Source organism: Danio rerio, chromosome 1 (genome assembly GCF_049306965.1).
Source record: "Danio rerio strain Tuebingen ecotype United States chromosome 1, GRCz12tu, whole genome shotgun sequence".
Classification (NCBI taxonomy): Eukaryota; Metazoa; Chordata; class Actinopteri; order Cypriniformes; family Danionidae; genus Danio; species Danio rerio.
Window position 1 is genome coordinate 47398712 of NC_133176.1, and position 22253 is coordinate 47420964.

Here is a 22253-nt window from a genome sequence, read left to right on the forward strand (position 1 = left end):
ACTTGAAGGGGAGTAAATGAAGAAGCACATTTTCAGGTGAACTGTCTCTTTAAAATTCAAGATACTGAGGTAAATTGCACCTAGAAGGTTTTGTCTGACATTTTATCATATGATGTGAATTAAACAACTTCACACGAGCTGTTTTATTCCTGAATAGCAAAAGTGCAAATGTGATATTGATTCTGTACAACAGTAAATAACAATAATGTTTTGCCTAAAAATGAAATTGGAAATAGAGCCATTCATTTGATTTCTTAATGAATCATTGATTTGAATGGCTAAATGACGGATCATCGTATATTTACCGCCACCTAGTGGCAGTTTCAGTTTCCTATTTAGAGTTTAACGTTATTAAATAATGATAAAAATAACTCAAGCTTAATTCGACCAAAAAGCTAAATTCTGTCATCAATTACTCATCTTACAGTTGTTTCAAACTGGTTCAAACGTTCTGAAACAAAATTCATGACCGTTGTAAAATGAGCTATAACGTTAGCCTGTCAATTTTTTTTTTTATAATATTCGACACCCTGGAAGTGAAACAAAGGCGTATCTGCTCGTATAAAGCTGAAGAATCACTTTGAGGCTGTATCTAAATGATTAACGAGGGAAAACTGTTCTACTTTACATCAAACTGACCTGTTTTTCTTCTTTCCTTCACAGAGTTTGTCCGAATGATGTCTCGCTAATTATGAGGACGCGCGAAAAAGGAAGACAACAAGCACTTTGCCAACTCCTACTGTGAAGAGTGAAATATGCGTCTCCTACTTTAAATTACCCAACAATTAATGTTCTTTCTAAAAAATATCAAAAAGACGTCCAAACACAGACATCTGGGCTAAAATAGATAGACTTCCCACGTGTAGTCATTCATTCATGTCTATTTGATGGCTAGTTTATTTTTGTATAATTATATGTCGATTAGGTTTTCACTGACAGCCCATATTTAGCCTTATTTTAGCCCAGATGTCTATATTTGTAGGATACTTAAAAAATATATAATAAATTATATTTCTCTATTAAAAACTTCATACTCCACACGTTTGCTTTTATGAAGAAAACAGTTTTCTAATAATTATAATTTATTAAACATTTGGTATTCAATTTTACCAACCATAACTAAAAAAGAGCAAATTAAACCAGACCAAAGAACACGCACACACACACATACACACACACACACACACACACACACAAACACACACACACACAAGAACTGTAAGAGTACCAATCTGTAAAACACATTACCCATAAAATCATGCTATAAAAAACTGGACAATAACATTCACTACTGAAAGATGCATATGAGATCGAATGTACATGATTTTTAAGTCAGCAGCTGATATGAATTAGTATTATGTGTGTTTTGGACAGTAAACCACTGGCTAATGGATCTAGAGTTCCTGGATGAGGCTTTTAGGACTGTGTTAATAGCTTTCCCTAAGGGAACGGGATATTAGCATGCAAAACTGGAAGGGTTTAGAGTTATTGAACACAACTGCCTGGAGATCCCTATGTTTCTGACTGTTTCTGATCTCTCCTTGCTGACGTCTGTGTTTAAACCGATGTTTCTTTTTCTTACTATATATGTTCTTGAAAACAACAGTAAAAAGACTTTAATATTTTTATTGTTATTTCTGTACACGTAAAGATTGTATATATTCAACAAGGTATTAAATTAAATGAAAATCATTACAATTGACTCTTGAGTTTATGACTGCATCTCTAAAAAACACTTTCATGGTAAAAACACACAATAATTACAATTCTTAAAGGGGTAGTCCACTCACCAAAAATAAAAAATTTCTTCGTTTACTAACCCTTCACTCATCACAAAACCTGAACACAAAAGAAGATACACTGGTAACCATTGACTTCCATAGTGTTTGTTTTTCATACAATGGAAGTCAATGGTTACAGGTTTCCAACATTCTTCAAAATATATTCTTTTGCGTTCAACAGAAAAGAAGGATCCACTTAAGGGGTCCAATTGAGAATAAACAGTGAGTAAATTTTTGGGTGAACATTCCCTTTAATATTTTCCCTTTGTCACCTACCAAAGCTATAAGGCCTATATAGAATTGCATAATCATTTGCATATTCAAGTACTGTGGTTTAATTTAATACATGGATGTTTCCTGTATTGACGCTTCCAAAGTCCTAGAATTCTCTCTGTGTTTTGCCAGTTCTCTGCAGTGGAGAAACACGTAGACTGGATGAATGAAGGCCAGTAGAGTCAGGATAGTCAATAAGATGTTCACCTAAAGAAATAAAAACAGTACCATTCACAGATTACAAATAAACTGAGGAGAGGCAAGTTTTTAATTATGGTCTAATTAGATTTGAGAGGGGATTCTGCAGGATTCAGGAAGGCAAAATTGACATTTTTTGTGACCAAAAGAGAAAAAACTGAGGGAAACACAATCATCTACCACTCACAATCTACGCCAATATAAAACTGATCAATAACAAGAAAACTGAATTAATTCATAAGTAATTTTTAAGTATAAGGTCACTTTATTTTGTTCGGTTTCTCAGGGGGAAAAGTTAATACTTAAATCCTTCATTTTGCATCTTTAGTTAGTTAGTTAGTTAGTTAGTTAGTTAGTTTATTTATATAGCACAAATTTTTACAACACATTGCCCAAAGTGCTAAACACAATCAATACTAATGAAAATAATAAGTCATACCGCACATACATAAAAATTAAAACATAAGACAAAACCCTCAACAAAGACTCAAATGCTAACAAACATAGATGCAAAAGTTTTTGAAAACAGAAAGAGATGGAAAATGTCTAATGTTTGGTGGAAGCTTCTTCCAATATTTTGGGGGTGATTTACACCGGGACCTCGATACAGAAAGAATAAACTGATCAGATGACCTTAGTGACCTACCAGGATTGGATACACGTATGATATCTGATTAATGGGATGGTGCCAGACCATTTAGGGATTTATAAACAAACATTAATCATTTAAAATCCGTGAGCTAACAAGCAGCCAGCCCAGAGAGAAAAGAACTGGGGATATTTGTTCATGCTTGTCTTAAGTCTGTTTAATTTAATGCAAAGTATATTGAAAATGTGTAACCTAATTCCTTAAGTTTAATGTAATGTAATGCAAGTTACAACAGCTCTTTCTTTTTTTCACACAGTGCGCCTAAGCTTTGGACTGAACTCCCCATTAGCATTAGGAATGCTGCCTCTCTGGACTGTTTTAAGAAATTTCTTAGGACTCACCTTTTTAGCTTTGCTTTTAATTTAGGATGATAATTTTGTTTAAATTTTTATTTCTATCTTATGGTTCATATTTTTATTGTTTTATTGCATCTTTTAATGTTGTGCTGTTTTGCTTGCATTGTGTTTTAGTGTTTTGCCTGTAGCGCTTTGAGTATAAGAAAAGCGCATTACAAATAAAATGTATTATTATTATTTTCTAGTTGATAAAGGGGTGTAAGAATAGTAGATTTACATAGAGTGGGTCTCCTCCAAGAGCTTTGTTGAGGGCGAAGCAGGGATACTGAAGCAATGACACCACAGCTGATAAAGACATCACCAGACCGTACAGCTTCCCAAAATGTCTGGCAGGAAACCTGTGAATTTAAGATGCCAGTCAAGAGACAATTTAGATAACTTCATTCATTAATTTTCTTTTCGGCTTAGTCCCTTTATTAATCTGGGGTCGCCACAGCAGAATAAACTCCCATAATTTAGATATTTAAAGAGGTCCTATTATAATCTTATACTATCACTGTTTAATGACGTCATGTTCCGGGAAAACAGAAACTGTTAGGTGGATTTCGGTCACAGTAACTTTTATTTTCTAGTTTTGTTCAGAGAATTATGCATTGATAATTAAGCACTGGTTAAGACTGTATTAACACAACTCTTGCCTAGGCAACAAATCCCATCAAAACTTAGCAGTTGATTCAATAAAACAACATTTCGTTACCTTAAAATTAAAAGGTTCTTTATGACATTTTTGTCAAAATTGAGTTATTGCCATATTCTTATTTAATGACAACTTATTTGCATTATGGGATTTTTTTTATAAGTTGTTTTCATTTTAATACTTTTTTATTTAAAAACAAATGTTACACACATCCTGTTTGCTATATGGAATGCAAAAACTTTGAAGCTTAATATCTCAAAATCATCCAGAACGCAGAGAGAATCTTATAATTCCAAGGTGACAATTTGTTTTGGAATGCAGACATTTAAATACACATGTAGTGGAAAAACTAAGTATTCATGGCTTGTCAAATACATGCTGATGTAAATGGAGGCAGCAATGATAATTATTTTCACATAAACTTACGATGTGTTATTCACAACCGATAACAGATACACAGTTAACCAAATACGCTTGTTCTTCTCCAAGTTACCTTCATGTATTTTGAGAGAAGTTGATAAGTTTGCATGTTGTAAATCCAGCAGCTCTAATCTAACTAACATAGCAGCTCCCATCAGCCGTCATAGATCAGATAATATGATCTTTATTGTGATGTTCGATAAAAGGTGTTGTTACGCGTATTTAAGAATCGGAGTATCAAATATATACCACTATAATCAATCTGAGCCAAAACAGTTGGTCAAGAGGATCGTACAGAACTTTTGCATGCAGCAAGATAAATCAAAGTGCATTTGGGCTACTTTGTGACATCATAAATCCTGGAAAACAATGCTTGTACTTCAAACAAGCCATTTGTTGTAGTTCTTAAAAATAGAAATATTCAAAACAATATACACTCACCGGCAGACGAAGAAGTGGCGCAGTAGGTAGTGCTATCGCCTCACAGCAAGAAGGTCGCTGGGTCGCTTGTTCGAGCCTCGTCTCAGTTAGCGTTTCTGTGTGGAGTTTGCATGTTCTCCCTGCGTACGCGTGGGTTTCCTCCAGGTGCTCTGGTTTACCCCACAGTCCAAAGACATGCAGTACAGGTGAATTACATAGGCTAAATTATCCAAAGTGTATGAGTGTGTGTGTGAATGTGTGTGCGGATGTTTCCCAGAGATGGGTTGCGGCTGGAAGGGCATCTGCTGTGTAAAAACTTGCTGGATAAGTTGGCGGTTCATTACGCTGTGGCGACCCCAGATTAATAAAGGGACTAAGCCGACAAGAAAATGAATGAATGACACTCACCGGCCACTTTATTAGGTACACCTTACTAGTACCAGGTAGGACTCCTTTTTGCTTTCAGAACTGCCATTCTCTGTAAACCCTAGAGATGGCTGTGCGTGAAAATCCCAGTAGTTTTTGAAATACTCAGACCAGCCTTTCTGGCACCAACAACCATGCCACATTTAAAGTCACTTAAATCACCTTTATTCCTCATTCTGATGCTCAAATTGAACTGCAGCAGATTGTGTCTACAAGCCTAAACGCACTGAGCTGCTGCCATGCGATTGGCTGATTAGAAATTGGCGTTAACGAGCTGTTGGACAGGTGTACCTAATAAAGTGGCTGGTAAGTGTATCACCCTTTAGAGTGGACTTGGAGATTTGTAACCTTGTAGATCTTTTTAATGTCCAAACATACACACTGCAGACTGACTAATATTTAAAAAGTGGAAAAATCATCATAGGACCCCTTTAAGTCAACCATTTACTTACGCAATGCTGATGAACGCAGCATTCCCTCCGTAAAGGAAAGATCGGTTAAGGACCTGCAGGATGAATGTGAGGTATTGGAGAGGGAGGAACGGGATGCTTGCACAGATGGAGAACAAGAAACACTGCAGAGAAGTGAGGAGCAGAGAAAGGATGGACGAGCGCAGGTCTGCTTCCCGTTCTGATACATCTAGAAAAAAAGATGGGGGTGAGAACTAAAGGTTTGCATTTAATGTCAAATTTTCCTATTTTGCGTCGACTGACCTGGATCTAGGGGTTTTCTTTTGTGTCTGTCCATTAGCAGGCCATTCCAGGGAGCGCAGAGGACCCCACAGAACTGGGTGAAAGCAAACGCATTGGTGTACTCGCTCACTGAGAATGAAAAAGAGACATGTAAATCGGTTACACTTTACAATAAGGTTCCATTAGTTATGAAAGGAATAACGTACACCTAGGTGTTTTTTTCTTACAGAGTAAATCCTGACAAACTTGTACAAGACTGAAGGGCTTTCTTCTGCATAAACACCACCTGTACATTATCACACTTATTACATGGCTACTAGCTGTAATAATTGACTAACTTTTTTTCATTAAGCTTTTAAAAAAGAAAAATGGCTGACTAGAGCATACACTAACGTACGTATTATTCAGTCACAAGATGGTGTTAAACAGCCCAAAACAGCGGTATGAAAAACAATAAGCAAATAAATATGTATATAAATATACTCACAAATACAGACAAGATTATTCAAATTATGAGTGTGTTATTAGTTTAAACAGTTGTTATTTGGGAATAACATACCGTAGAATCCCATGACTGACCAATCAGAATCTAGTATTCCAGAGGGCTGTACAATAATGTTAGATAATGCATTTACTAACATGAACTAACAATGAACAGTTCTCAGGGTCTGTATCTTAATGTGTGCGTCCGTTTGACTTCTTACCCAAAATAATGGTAGGCCCACATAGACCAAAAGAAATGTAAAAATTTCAGATTTACTCACATCATATTATATTCAGAGACATTATTTATGTTATATTAAGCCATATCTTGATACATGTATTCACCATTCCTATTCCATCTCACAAACCGAAAGTGACCAATTTGAATTCATTTAGCCTAATTTGTAAACATTTTAATAGTTGATTCGCCCTCCTGAGATATTAGCCCCCCTGTATATTTTTTTCCAATTTCAGTTTAACCGAATAAATTTTTTTCAATTCACTTTATTTTTTCAACATTTCTAACCATAATAGTTTTAGTAACTAATTTCAAATAACTGCTTTCTTGTATCTCTGCCATGATGACAGTAAAATATATTTTAATAACATAGTTTTCAAGATACTATAGTATTCCGCTTAAAGTGCAAATTAAAGGCTTAACTTGTTTAATTTTGCAAATTACGGCTAATTAGGCAAATCCTTGTATAATGATGGTTTTTCCTGTAGACAATAGAAAAAAATATTGCTTTAATAAGGGCTAATAGGGCTAATAATAATATATAACTAATAATATTGACCTAAAAAAGTTATTTAAAAATTCATAACTGCTTTTATTCTAGCTGAAACAAAACAAATAAGACTTTCTCAAGAAGAAAAAAAAACATTATAAGAAATAGTGAAAAAATTCCTTGCTCTGTAAAACATAATTTGGGAACTATTTAGTGGTAGGCCGTTATCGGTGTTAACGTGCTGCACTAATGCAAAACTCTTATCGTGTGATAAAAAAATATTGCAGTTAATCTATTGTCAAAGTTGGGTTGGGAGCTGTGGGTCTATTCTACGCAAACTATGATAACTTACTATGTCTGACAAAAAGTGCCCTTCTAAATCAGCAGGATGCCTGACTTTAACTGCAGTTCGCCCGTCACTTTAACTCATGGACATTTCATACATGCCCCCATGACAAACTGGAGTATTAGACACAAATAAGGAGTAAGGACTGGTGAAAGTGTTATGGAATTTAAAACTGCACGACTTCGGCATTTTACGATGTGTGTGTGTGTGTGTGCGTGCGCGTGTGGGGTCCTTTACTGACAGCCGCATGTGTAGATCTTTTAGAAAAATATAAGTAGTATCTGGATGCAGCCTTTATGATGCAAGCTGAGATTGCATCACTCAGCAATGCAATGAAAATATGGCGAAAGTCCTACATGACAGTACTAGTTTGATAGCAGTGTTTACTTCAATAATGCCACTAACTTTACTGTTTACTCAACAACCAATCTATTAAAAGAACAGTTTGTTTACCAGTGACAGGGTTTTGATTGGCCAGTCTATTCAGCATTGGGTTCAGAGTACCGATGAAGAAATAATGGCGGAGCTGCATGACTGACAGCCATACGAGGTGCCACAAGAAGAACCAGGACAGGACACAGCTCCTAAAACTGTCTATAAAAAAATAAACAAGAACCTTTTTATTATTCCTCTCGTTTTGATTCAATTTTTAAAATAAATGGTTTAATGATATTTTCTACAAAAACAAAATCTCTGAGGATCAAGCAACACCTTTCTCAGGGTTGTCGGTTAGCTTTATTGAGTCCGTCTCCAGCAGCTCTTCTTCTGCTCTTCTGCTTCTGTCTGAACTCGCCTCTCGCTTCGCCTCATACTCTTCAACATTGTAGCTATTTGATTTAGCACAGCTTATCCTGTAATTAAGGATTTGCATTTGATTTATTATTATGGATATGATATGAGTATTACATATACAATATGTAGTAGTAAGACTATATATGACTGCTTGTACAGCAAATGTAGAATAAACACTATATTTACTTTATTTTTAAGAAATAATATACACAGTTGAGGAAGAAATTAGCCCTCCTGTGTGTGTGTATGTATATATATATATATATATATATATATATATATATATATATATATATATATATATATATATGCTGTCCGCTGTTCACTATCACTTTCTTTCACGACACCCCAACCCTCTTCACTTTCGTCCACAACTCTGCCCATAGTGACTGCAGATCAATAAACTCGCTACAGTTTGACAATTATTGCAGCTGTTGGACAACATAATGTATTTTTGAGGCTTTTTAGTCAAGAATATAGTTAATGGTTAATGGTGTCCATCCAGAGAGAATCATTCAAATAGCATGGTGAATTAGTAATGGCTTCTGCTGTTTTGAGGTCAGCTGCTTAAGAAAGTAGTTCCTCATACAAAAGGGTTTTTTTAAGACTCTCCGTGTTTGATTTTCTGGTTTATATACACGATTATGCCGTTGAACTGTTGTGTAAATACAATATCACACTTATAGCAGTGTGATATGGCTGTATATCATCACTATTGGGACACAATGCACGCCTCCCATCAGTGCCAATATACAGCCATATCGCACTGCTACTCATGTGATATTGCTCATATATATATTTATATATATTAAATAATGTATAATATACTATATAATGTATTACAAACTGTATTTTGCTGTTTTGTTGTAAACAATACAAAAAATATATCTGAAACCTAAAATAAAAATCTGAAATAGAATTGTCCCTGTTATGTACAGTAATTGTGTCACCGACTCGGTCCCAGTCACTCCCCTCGCTGGCCAGCAGAGGCCACCATCTCCGGACTTTTAGCATTATATCATCTATCTACACTGATTGTGCATACACCTGATTTGAATCTGGCTAATGACCCACGTACCTCTTTAAGCCGCACTCAAACACTCAGTCTGTGCGAAGTCTTGTTCAGCCCCGACCAGCATTACTGAGTGTTATTCCCAGCCTGATCTCTTGTGTACGACTCCAGCCTGTCTCTTACTTTGCTTCGCCTTCTGCCTGCACACAACCCACGCCTGATATACGGACTCTGATTCTCTCTGCCTGCCCACGACCCACGCCTGATACACAGACTCTGATACTCGCTGCCTGCCCTCGACCCAAGCCTGATACACGGACTCTGGTTCTCGCTCATTACCCACCACTCATGCCTGGTAACTCACTCTGTGTCTGTTCATCATCATTCTTAATACCCTTACCACTACTGTGGATGTGTGTGTGCACTCCGGTGCATATTGTGTGTTTGAGTGAAGTTGTGATTAATAAATACTGCATAATGGATCCCTCCGTGTCAGTCTCCTCGTTACAAATTGTCAGAAATTAATAAGTGCAATGCATTACCAAGCATTGTGACACAAACATACTATTTTAATTATTAGTTTTTCTCAGTGGCTTTGGTGCATTTCTCAAAACACTATTGACATTTGCACAACAGTTAATGCATTTCTCTGAACAATTAGTCATTTGTGCACACCCTAGTAGCAGTTTCTCATTCCTTCCAGCAAATTGCAAATGCTTTTGGACATGCATCAATTGCTTTCATACAACTCTCTGCTGTTTTATAACATTATCATTTGCTTATTTAATATCAGTCAAAATTAACTAAACTTGTGAATGCTGAATAGTCATTCCATATAAAAGGAATAGTCCTCATTTCATTACTTGAGTCGTTACATACACAAATGTTGAAAAAGCTGTCAAAATCTGTCAAGCAAATATTGTAAAAAAAAATTTAATCTTTATTTTTCCAGAAAATGTCTTATAAATTGAACAATTTCATGAATAGTTTACCAACCTGTGTGTGTTGTAGGTTCAGTTCCAATATGTTCTGCAATATTGTATGCAGTTGTGCACAGCTCTACCCAAAGGGAATTTATGTTTGTTGTAAATAAGGGTGTATTTAGTCTTTTGCACAATGCTGTGAATAAATTAGAATTGCAAAGAGCAAATGCATTAAAAATGTGAAACATACATATTCAGTGACTTGTACTCAGATTCCTCACTAATTGCAGTGATGTCTAACTTTACCGTAGTTTTCAAATGGCTGTGCAAATAGTATATAGTGCCGTCTTGAGCATTTTCAGAAAGTGTCAACAAAATCTGCATTGCATTGAAATAAATGTACAGAGTAAAGTGTCATAATGAGAACAAGACAAAGCCATTTGACTATCTTGTTCATAAACAATGGTGTCGGGACTTTTCATCTTGATGACACTGACACTTTCATTGACATCAATACTTGTTTTGAGGAATGAACTCTCCATTTTGAGCATGTGACACACTTTTGCAGGTTATCAACTAGGTTTTGCAGTTTGTTCTAATTGTTTTGAGAAATGCATGAACTGTTGTGCAAATGCAAATAGTGTTGTGAGAAATGCACCAAAACCACTGAGAAAAACTGTAATAATTAATGACAATTCAAAGGAACAAAAATATTTTTTTTAAAAGGGAAACATTTAACAAACCTCAAACTGCAGCGTGTGGTCAGAACAGTTTGACTCACCCATACTGGTAGTCCTGTGGGATGGGATATGGAATGTGTGATTTTGGCATAAGGAAGAGAGTCCGGATGAGATGAATGAGGTTACAGGCTGAGAGGAAGAGGAATGAAGAGCGAAGAGAGACACCTTTCTCATAAAGCACCTTCAGAAATGAATATACAGAGTGTCAGATAGACAGATGGATAGAAGATAGATAGATAGATAGATAGATAGATAGATAGATAGATAGATAGATAGATAGATAGATAGATAGATAGATAGATAGATAGATAGATAGATAGATAGATGGATGGATGGATGGATGGATGGATGGATGGATGGATGGATGGATGGATGGATGGATGGATGGATGGAATGACGGATAGATAGATAGATAGATAGATAGATAGATAGATAGATAGATAGATAGATAGATAGATAGATAGATAGATAGATAGATAGATAGATAGATAGATAGATAGATAGATAGATAGATAGATAGATAGATAGATAGATGCATGGATGGATGGATGGATGGATGGATGGATGGATGGATGGATGGATGGATGGATGGATGGATGGATGGATGGATGGATGGATGGAATGACGGATAGATAGATAGATAGATAGATAGATAGATAGATAGATAGATAGATAGATAGATAGATAGATAGATAGATAGATAGATAGATAGATAGATAGATAGATAGATAGATAGATAGATAGATAGATAGATAGATAGATAGATAGATAGATAGATAGTAAATCCTTACTTTAATGATAAGAAAGATAACTGATGACGAGTCAAAGGCCCCATTATAAACTGTGATAATAGTTGATCTATGAGAACCAAAAAGGTTCCCCACCTGTAATGAGAACAAATATAAGATCAGTTTATCATACCCTTGTTGTAATGAATGTATGAATTAATATCATACATGAGCATACCTGCATATTTGTCATTAGAAATAAAATGCCGCCCACAGCTATGAAGGACAGAGCAGGAAAAAGCAGCACAGATAGAGCTGTTTGAGGAAAAAAAAAAGAAAAAATTAAACATCAAACCGACATGTGTCATGCGTGATTATTAGGAAAACTTTAAGTCTGACTTTACCTTTATTGGAAAATGCCACAATTAATGTGCCGGTGGTATAAAGAAATCTACAAAACAATGATGATACAATTGGTATTGGTTTAAAATGTGATTTAAAATCATGCAAAAATGATAACCCAGAGTCATTATTGCTGCATATACAGTTCTGGAGAATTTTTATTTTTTTTTGCAGTTTTTGTTTATCCGAATCCACCAGAGGCTGCTCTGTACGCTTTTTGAGGTCCCAAATTTCTCTTGCGAGTGCCATTCATACCTGCTGTTTTTGCGTAAATCCACCAGAGGCTGCTGTTGACTGACTGACTGACCAATCTTCCACCCACTTCCCTAAACCCAACTGATAATGTTTTCAAAAGAAATCCAAAAATAAATTTACAACATTTTCAGATCTTACCACATTCTCACCCTGTTATTTACTTGTTTATTAATTTTTTTTGCCTTTTGTTTTATCTGCTTTCTGAACCATTCTTCACCAGACCTGAACCCTGTTGTCGAGGTCAACTCCTCTCTGCGTCTCAAGTCCGCCGATGTACATGGCGAACAACTGGGCAAACTGGTAACAGCGAAAAAGTCGTCCACATGGAGGTAAGCGGTCAGCTGGTTTCACGAAAAGAAACAGATACCGCCTTTGTCGTTTGTTTTAAAGATGAAATGCAGCCATATGTTCTGTAGCTCTGGCTACAAAATTTGCACTCTCCAGAAATATATACAGGGGCACATTTTCACAATGCGCCTTTGTTGAAAAATGTACTCACTCTCAAGCTACTCTAAAACACTACTAGTTAACTATACTGTAGGAGTAAACTTACAAAACACTTGCAGTAAAACACTAAAGAGTTTTAGCTAACTTAAGAGTTTAGTTAAACTCTTAGTTAAACCAGGACCCCTTTTTGAATTGCTGAATCGTGTCTCTTCAATTGTAAGTCGCTTAACAAAAGTGTCTGCTAAATGTAAATATATTATTACATTATTAATTTACATTTAGATTATTTATGTACACAAATGCTTAAAGAAACATGACAGTATAAAACTAATAAACTAAGAGTTTAATGAGAATATACTTTCACAAACGAACTACTTACAACAAGCATTACAAAAGGAAATTACTTGTATTACAAATGAAAAACTTAATTGTGGAATATCTGCGCATGTACAGTTTTACAATTTTAGACTTATTGCCTATTTATATATATTTATTACCTAAAATATATTTATATATACTAAATAGTGGGCATATTTAGTACAACACAATGTCTATTGGTAACACTTTACAATAAGGTTCATTAGTTAATGCATTTACTAACATGAACTAATCATAAACAACACATGTACAGCATTTATTAATCATAATTGAACATTTACTAATGCATTATTAACATCCAAGTCCATGCTTGTTAACATTAGTTAATGCACCATGAGTTAACATGAACTAACAATGAACAACTGTATTTTCATTAACTAACGTTAACTAACATGAACAAATACAGTAGCAGATGTATTGTTCATTGTTTGTTCATGTTAGTAAATCCATTAATTAACATTAACTAATGAACCTTATTGTAAAGTGTGACCTGTCTATTTTTAACTTTGGCGACGTGCTTCTTTTTAAAAATCGTACTGTTTCATTTCGCATTAGCCACTTTTCTGACAATAAGCGAAATAGTTACATTTCATTTTTAGTCTCAAGCAGTTTGCAAGTAGTACACTTACAAGTATACTACTTGTACATAGATGTAAGTACAAAATGAAGTATATAAGCATACTGCTTTTTTGTAAGGAACATCAGCTTACATTTGCTAATATTTATGGTAATCTCAACAAATTTTACTTGTGAGCTGTTTTTTAATGGATGCAATCCACAAAGCCCTTTTTTTGGAGTCCAGTCAAACGCCCACGATGAGTTCCACTATCTGCTTACAGCACACCCCACTCACAATCTGATAAACTTCCTGTCTCGGTGCACTTAACAGAGACACAGCAATTCGGTTAATTCTTCCTGACCTGTTTTACACACTACATGCAGTGTGCAAGTTAACATTAGATCCTCCCTGAAGGATGTCAAAACAACTCCGTCCTTTGATTAGTGAGAAATAGTTTGCTCTGATCTTCATCTTAAATAATAGCATTAATTATTTAAATAACAGCTCATATAAATATATATTTGACTACCCTTATAATGGTTCATACCACTGTGAAAGTCCAAATGAAAAAAAAAAACATTTAGTCAGTGGTTTATATATGTATATATATATATATATATATATATATATATATATATATATATATATATATATATATATATATATATATATATGACCAGTATTAAATTAATGTTAAAAATAATGTGCTTCTAAAAGTAAAGTTTCTTAAAGAGTAAACAGAACACTGCTACTTAAATGTAAATTAACATATAGCTTTATCATCAAAACCTGGAAATGTTCCTTTGACCACATAAATATAGTCTATATGCCATCATATTCATATATAAACTATGTGTCACCTACTCGATCCCAGTTATTCCCCTCGCTGGCCAGCAGAGGCCGCCATCTCCGGACTTCTAGCATTACATCATCCACTTACGCTGATTGTGCACACACCTGATCTGAATCTAGTTAACGACCCACGTACCCCTTATAAGCCGCACTCAAACACTCAGTCAGTGCGAAGTCTTGTTTAGCCCCGGCCAGCATTACTGAGCGTTAGTCCCTGCCTGATCTCTTGTGTACAACTCCAGCCCGTTTCTGACTCTGCTTCGCCTTCTGCCTGCCCACGACCCAAGCCTAATATACGGACTCTGATACTCGGTGCCTGCCCTTGACCCAAGCCTGATACACGGACTCTGATTCTCGCAGCCTGCCTTTGACCCATGCCTGGTAAATCACTCTGTGTCTGTTTGCCGCCAGCCTTGAAACCTTTCATACTACTGTTGATGTGTGTTTGCACCTTGGTGCATATTGTGTGTTTGAGTGAGAGCTTGATTAATAAATACTGCATAATGGATCCCTCCGTGTCAGTCTCCCCGTTACACTATGTTTGATACAATTTGAAATAGATGTTGCATGTGTATATATGACTTTCTATATCTTTAAAATCTAAACATTGACTTGCAATTTAAACATAAGGTTTGGATTTACATAAAATGTACATTTTTACATTAACATTTATATTAGAAATATCTGCTCACTGCACGTTAAAGCAGGCTGTGTGTTATAGAAGCAAGTCATTAAACCACCTGTCAACATTGAGATATTAAAATACGGGATACGGTCCCAACAACAGTTTCAAATATGGACAGGAGATTAGCTTCAAATGATAACATACATAAACATTGGAAAATACAATAAAAAGGTTTAGCCTATAAAAAATAAATTTACTGATCACATCAGTGTTATGTAACCCTGTTAAAGGTTTAAAAGTGTGTTAATTTTTTAATTTAACTATTCAGCGATTCCTCCGGTTTCCCCCACAAGTCCAATGACATGCGCTAGGTGAATTGGGTAGGCTAAATTGTCCGTAGTGTATAAGTGTAAATGCAAGTGTGTATGGATGTTTCCCAGTGATGGGTTGCAGCTGGAAGGGCATCCGCTGAGTAAAACATATGGCGGATAAGTTGGCGGTTCATTCCACTGTGGTGACCCCAGATTAAGGGACTAAGCCGAAAAGAAAATGAATGAATGTATTCAGCGATTCTTTTGCTTACCACTAAGGAAACCTGCGTACCACTACTGGTACACGTACCACAGTTTGGGAACAACTGGTCTAGAGCACCTATAAAACACTTTTTAGTACAATAGGTGCATACAGCCTTAAATTAAAGCCAATTTAGTCAAATAGTTATTATTTTAATACACTCATACAATGATGTTTGCAGTTTGTTCAAACTACTTATTTAAAATAAGCTGAAAAAACAATTCTTAAGGTTTTTGGGGGACAACTTAATTGTGTTATGTTCCATGCACTTTCATTTGTAAAAAGCTAATTAACTTAGGAATATTAGAATTTTTTTACACCATTTTATATAAATTTACTGACATTACTAAGGCAAATAGTTTTAATAGTCAAAAACAAAAATATTTAAACAAAACATCTTATATCTTCATAATAAAATAAACATGAGTGTTAAAGAGACTCTTAAACTTGATGAATAAATGTTACAAAGAGTGCAATGGTAAAAGTAGATCAACATATGTAAGATGTGAATAATAATGATACAGAAAACCTCAAACTAATAATAAATAATGAATAAATAAATAAAACAAATTATGAGAATCAAATCTGAGCTTAGTAAGGGAACTAACCATCATTGGTGAGCTCCATTGGAAATGACAAACTAACACTCTCAGCTTATTGCCATAGCTTACAAGGCGCAGGATCAGCAGCTACATTCTAATAAAACTATATCGCTATATACCGAAACTTCCTACTGAAACTACTTTTTATCGTTATTGACAATGGTGTTTGGTCAATATATACCGATACCGATTTATTGCCCAGCCCTAGTACTGAATACATTAATTATCCCTCAAAACCATGATAATTTAAATAAGTTTGTTAAATAACTCAGAAGTAATTGATTTAATTTTAAATCGGAATTTGAATTTTGAATTTAAATTTTGAATTTGAATTAGAATTTTGAATTTCAATTTAAATTTCAATTTTAAATTTCAATTTCAATTTCAATTTCAATTTGAGTTTGAATTTTAAATTTAAAATTTTGAATTTGAATTTAAAATATAAAACTTTACATTTTTATTTTTTTTTTTTAAATTTTAAATTTTGAATTTTAAATTTTAAATTTTGAATTTTAATTTGAATTTGAACTTTGAATTTGAATTTTGAATTTGGCTCAATGAAGCATGTACTATCAATGCTATCTCACGGCAATTTGTAACTTTTTTATTTGGTAGCTAACTTGTATGAATTTGTACAATCTCATTCCCATAGTTTAGTATGATTTGCTCATCCTCCAATGGTGATTGGGTTTAGGGGTGGGATTTGGGCCACGCCTCCTTTTAAAAATTGTACATTTTCATACGACTGAATTTGTACGAATTAGCCACTTAACTGACAAAACGAAAAAGTTACATTTTCCTTGTGAGATCAGGTTGATAATACATAAAGTAATATAATCCCAAAAAATAGTCAATGTATACTTCGCACATTGCCTCTTTAGCAAGAACTCACATAGCCAAAAGTCGTGTTGCCATTGTGCCAAAGTGGTCATAGAGGAAACCATTGGGCAGAGTGAGAAAGTTGTTCATGAAGGAGGCCACGGTAAAGACCAATGAGAAATGCTCATCTTGCAGACCGCAGTCTAAAGAGAAAAGCAGACAAAAATTAAGGCATTAAAGGAAGTGAACCATCAAATGTATTAAAAGACCTCACCTGAGCTGAATTCTCCACCAGCATCTGTCGCGTTGCTGCACAGGTCGCCGAAGTAACCATCTGTCTTGAGGACAAACACAAGAGACGCCCAACCAAACACGACCCCAGCGAAGCACAAACACTCTAGAAGTCCAGTTGCCAGAGTCAGTTTGTATCTTACAACCTTCCCCGATGATCCTTTGTATGCCATCATCCTCTTTATTAGGGTCACTTCTAAAACTATCCACTTGTGTAGGAATGTAGAAAGTATATGCTTGCTTTACTTTCTTTTTCAAATAATTTAAATTTTTGAATCCATTGCGTTTCTAAATTAAATTGTGATACACTCCACCTGTTTTTGTCACCGCTTGCTCACTTTTGATCAGAAACGCACCATGCATGCCAGTTATGTGGTGGTCGAGATAAAGCTTTCCACGTGTTTGAGCTAACTTGAAGTTGTGCATGCTCCTCTCAAGGGAGGGAGTTGTTGTAGATCTGCTGGTGAAAACAACATGACACAACATGCGTCTTCAGCTTTTTGTGCGATGATATTCATCAATGTTTTTTGTCAGCATCTTTGTATGATGCTGTTGTTTGAGTTTGAGGACGTATCCCTAAAAAATGTTTACCCTATAAAGTGGCACGTGTGTCTGGTGTTTATGAAGAGCTGCAAAAAGAGACAGAGAAAGTACTGTTATAGGGTAGTTGTCAAGAGTTTGGAAACATTATTATTTTTTATAAATGGTAAATGATTTTTTATATATGAAAAATTATATAGTTTATAATTTAATAATCTCTTATTTTTACCACGGCTAAAACTGAATTACTGTTACTATTGAACATAACTGTTTTTTAATTTAATTTAAAGGGCACATATTTTACCTCTGTTTACAAGATGTAAGTCTTTGGTGTGTGTAATGTGTCTGTAAAGTTTCAGCTCAAAATACCCATCAGATTATTATTATTGCCTCCAGAATCTGCTAATTGTGGTATCTGAGTACAGTGTAGCTGTTTTTGAAGCCTGTGGCTTTAAATTCTAATGAGCTGCCTCTCCCTGCTCAACGTTCCCACGTATGTCTGCTTCTCATCATGTGTTATGTCAGATAAACAGCAGTCAGTGATAGAGACAGACTCGAATGAAGCTGAAATACAGCTCTTAAGTCAAAAATACCAAGTTTATTTGATGTATTTGTGGTATAATACGTAATTACAAACTTATCTTGTGTGCAAATACTGTGTTGTTATATTTATATTACTATGGCTTTACATTTGAATTACATTGTAGTTACATCCAAAATAATATTTACAAATGTAAATGTTTCGTAATGTATTGCATGTGCAGTTTTTAGTTATTTTTAGTTGTATACAAAAATATACACAGTTCACATGTAAATACAAACTTAATGTCATTACATTGTAACAGCATTGCAAACACATCCAAGATAATAGTTATAAACTTAAATGTACATGTATATTTCATGTACAGTATTTGTATATTTATATGTAACTATACACAGTAAATATGTAATTAGAAATGTTTAGCTGGGATGTAACTACAATATCTTTACAATATAAATACTATAAAAAAACATTGTAATTGCATTGTTACAACATTGTAATTACATCTAGGATAGGATTGTAATTGTGTTTTTGTATATTTCATGTACAGTATTTGTGTATTTAAACAAAAACATCTACAAGCTTGTAGTTACAAACTTTTGATTAGGATGTAATCATATTGTAATAACATTGTAATAACATTGTAATTACAGTGTTAGAACATTGTAATTTCTTCAATATAATTGTAAATTTCTTTGCATATTTCATGTACAGTGTTTGTGTATTTAAACAAATATACACAATAAATATGTACATTACATTGTTATTACATTGTAACTAAATTGTTAAAACATGATAATTACATTGTTATAACATTGCAATTACATTGTAAGTACATCTACAATAGTATTGCAAATAATTCTGTATATTCCATGTAGTTTTTGTGTACTTAAAAATAAATTTACACAGTAAATATAGAATTACTATCTTTTATTTTGCATGTAATTATATAGTCATAACATTATAATTACTATGTAATAATATTGTAATTACAGTGTTATAACATTGTAATTAAATGCATGAAAGTATAGTATAGGTTTTTGTATATTTCAAGTGCAGTATTTGTGTATTTAAACAAATATACACAATGAATGTTATTTCCATCTCTTATTTTGGATGTAATTACATCGTTATAACAGTGTAATTACATTGTTATAACATTGTGATCACATCTACGATAGTATTTCCAATGTGTTTTTGTATGTTTCATGTGCAGTATTTGTGTATTTAAACATAAATATACACAGTCATAATGCAATTACAATCTTTTTGGGTGTAATTACATTGTCATTACATTGTAAATACATTGTTATAACATATTTGGATTGTTGTAACATTGCAACTACATTGTTATAACATTGTAAGTACATCTACGAAAGTATCATAAATAATTCATTGTATATTTCATGCACAGTATTTGTGTATTTAAACATAAAAATACACAGTAAATATTTAATTGCAATTTTTTATTTTGGATGTATTTACATTGTCACTACATTATTATTACTATGTAATAACATCTTAATTCCATTGTTATAACATTGTAATTAAATCTACGAAAGTATTTTAAATGTTTTTGTATGTTTCATGTGCAGTATTAGTGTGTTTAAACATAAATATATGCAATAAATATGCAATTACAATTTTTTATTTTGGATGTAATTACACCTAGGATAGTAATGTAAATGTGTATTTGTATTTTTCATCTACAGTATTTGTGTATTTAAACAAAAACATCCAGAAAGTTGTAATTCCAAACTTTTAATGTGGATGTAATTACATTGTTATGATATTGTAAGTACATCTACAATAGTATTGTAAGTTGTTTTTGTATATTATTATGTACAGTATTTGTGTAATATACACAGTTAATATGTAATTACAATCTTTTATTTTGGATTTAATTACATTGTCATTACATTATAACTACTATAATACATTGTATTTACATTGTTGTAACATTGTAATTGCATCTTGATTGTATTGTAAATGTCATTTTGTATAGTGCATGTGCAGTATTGTTTTATATTGTCTATTGAAGAATACAATTGCAAAAATATATAGAAATGACTTAAACTGGAGATTTTAGTAGTTTTCAGAAATCGTAATTTTACATTGAGTTTTGAAGATTTCAATTGCAAAAAAATTTAAATATAAGACTTTTAAGAGATAGTGGCAAATTTCCCCATCCAGAGATTTAGCATAATTGTACAACTCCTTATCTGCACTGAATGATTTTTACAGTGATTAAAGAGATCATTTTCAAGACAATACGTTCTGCATGAAATTTGTACAAAATCAATGCTGAAATCAAAGAAAAACAGGAGATAGATTTTTAATGTTTAGTAGAACTGAATGAGATGACAAAAGCTGACTTAAACTTGCTCAAAAAAACGATGTTGCTGTCAAATGTACTTTACAGTTTAATGATAAAGAGATTCATCGAATAGGCCTACTGACAGAAGGTTTGTGAAGAAATTTCATGCTCCATTTTAAAACTAATTTGTAGCATTTTCAAATTACAAAATAGAGTATTTTATTTTGATACATTAGTGGCAGCTTTATTTTGTAGTTTATTTTGATACACTTAAAATGGAAGTATTTGGTATTTTATTTTAAAATACATTTCAATGTATTTTTCTAAATCCCTGCTAATAAAAAACTAAATTGTTTGACAGACATGTAAACTATGTAATGTGCTGTGTTGTTTAGGCTATAATGAAAGACTAGAAGTACCCAAAATTAATACTTGCTCCCTTGTTTATAAAGTAAAAAGAATGACACTGTCAGGCATAAAATATACAGTCTTACGAGGACCCCGAATTTTGGATTATGCCGATGAAGGGGTTTATTTTCTAATAATGACATCCCCTTACATAATTGTGATTTAGCAGTTAAGACTTGACGCAGTAGTGTTTGGTTTTCTTGAAATGTGACATTAGGGTAAAACTGGGGTTGTTGATCACTGATGATGGCACACATGCGCGCGCACTGCGTGGACAGTTCACTAATCCAGATTATCATGTCTGCGCGCTCTAATCTCTCAGACAAGAACAACAATTTACCTTGGCCACCGTTTCTGCGGATAATGTTAAAGATATAACAGATACAAGAGACATCCGAGATAATGACAAAAAACGTCACATGAAAATAAAGCCATCTGACTTTAAATGGATAGGCCTACGAAACTTCTTGTCTTTCCGAGTCTTATCAAAGTCAGTCAGCATCAGTCAAGTAATCTAGCTGTAGTTACATTTATTTATTACTCCGTTTTGTTCTGTTCTGGTTATAGTCTACTTACGACAGTCTTTTCGCGCTGAAGTGAACGGCGGGATTGCTGAAGCGCTGTCGGTTCCCGTTTTGTGCTGAAGAACAGCACTGAAACTGTGCACGTGTGTGCGCGTTCATGAGCCTGCTAATTACTCAAAGGTAATCACAACAGAACAAGAACATGATGACACTTCATGATTGTATACATGAAAAATTTTAGATTTATCAACACCAGCCCACGCTAATTAGAATATTATCTTAAAATAAATTAGTTAAATCGGATATATTTGTTTACACATTATACAGTAGTTAGGCTACATTTGCATTAAGCAAACATAAACAGATCTCTCAAATAATAATTCATCGTTTAAAGTTAGATTTGAAAAATATATTTTAAAAAGTAGTAACAAATTTAGTTACCTTTTTAAGTGAATTATGATGACTTTTTCCCAACTTATTTATGCAATATATACAGTAGTAGTAGGCTATCTTGGT

The 22253-nt window shown here is 33.8% G+C and overlaps 2 protein-coding genes across 7 annotated transcripts in view; one reads left to right on the top strand and one right to left on the bottom strand.

Annotated features, from left to right (window-relative positions):
- Positions 1-1702, top strand: part of cabp2a (calcium binding protein 2a) — a 33743-nt gene extending 32041 nt beyond the window's left edge. The window contains exon 7 of one of the 2 annotated variants that reach the window (XM_009293387.5): positions 664-814. In XM_009293387.5, coding sequence (XP_009291662.1) covers positions 664-689 — 26 coding nt within the window. In that variant the 3' untranslated portion in view covers positions 690-814. Of the gene's footprint in view, positions 1-663 lie in introns of both variants that reach the window. The other variant, NM_001030268.2, reaches the window with a different exon arrangement.
- On the bottom strand, positions 1611-21868 carry slc43a3a (solute carrier family 43 member 3a). 5 transcript variants are annotated; one of them, XM_009293397.4, is made up of 14 exons: positions 21790-21868; positions 17999-18036; positions 17391-17864; positions 17190-17319; positions 12009-12055; positions 11843-11919; positions 11668-11760; positions 10918-11057; positions 8121-8260; positions 7863-8003; positions 5874-5981; positions 5613-5799; positions 3475-3595; positions 1611-2261 (listed from the first exon to the last, which is right to left on the bottom strand). In XM_009293397.4, exons 3-14 carry the CDS (start codon positions 17581-17583, stop codon positions 2121-2123), a joined length of 1518 nt encoding a protein of 505 aa, XP_009291672.1. In that variant the 5' UTR covers positions 17584-17864; positions 17999-18036; positions 21790-21868; the 3' UTR covers positions 1611-2120. The 5 variants fall into 5 exon arrangements, with proteins under 5 accessions (XP_009291672.1, XP_009291668.1, XP_017211062.1 ...); XM_009293393.4 differs by having other exon boundaries at positions 17391-18036; XM_017355573.4 differs by lacking the exon at positions 3475-3595 and having other exon boundaries at positions 17391-18036.
- Between the last annotated feature and the right edge of the window lie 385 nt (positions 21869-22253).

What these genes read in the sequence shown, in the direction of transcription:
- slc43a3a (XM_009293397.4), bottom strand. Translation starts at nt 17,583, where the DNA reads ATGATGGCATACAAAGGATCATCGGGGAAGGTTGTAAGATACAAACTG. An exon ending in GCAACACGACTTTTGGCTAT is followed by an intron (nt 12,056 to 17,189) that starts GTGAGTTCTTGC and finishes ATTGTTTTGTAG; the next exon opens with ATTTCTTTATACCACCGGCA. An exon ending in TTCTAATGACAAATATGCAG is followed by an intron (nt 11,761 to 11,842) that starts GTATGCTCATGT and finishes TTCTCATTACAG; the next exon opens with GTGGGGAACCTTTTTGGTTC.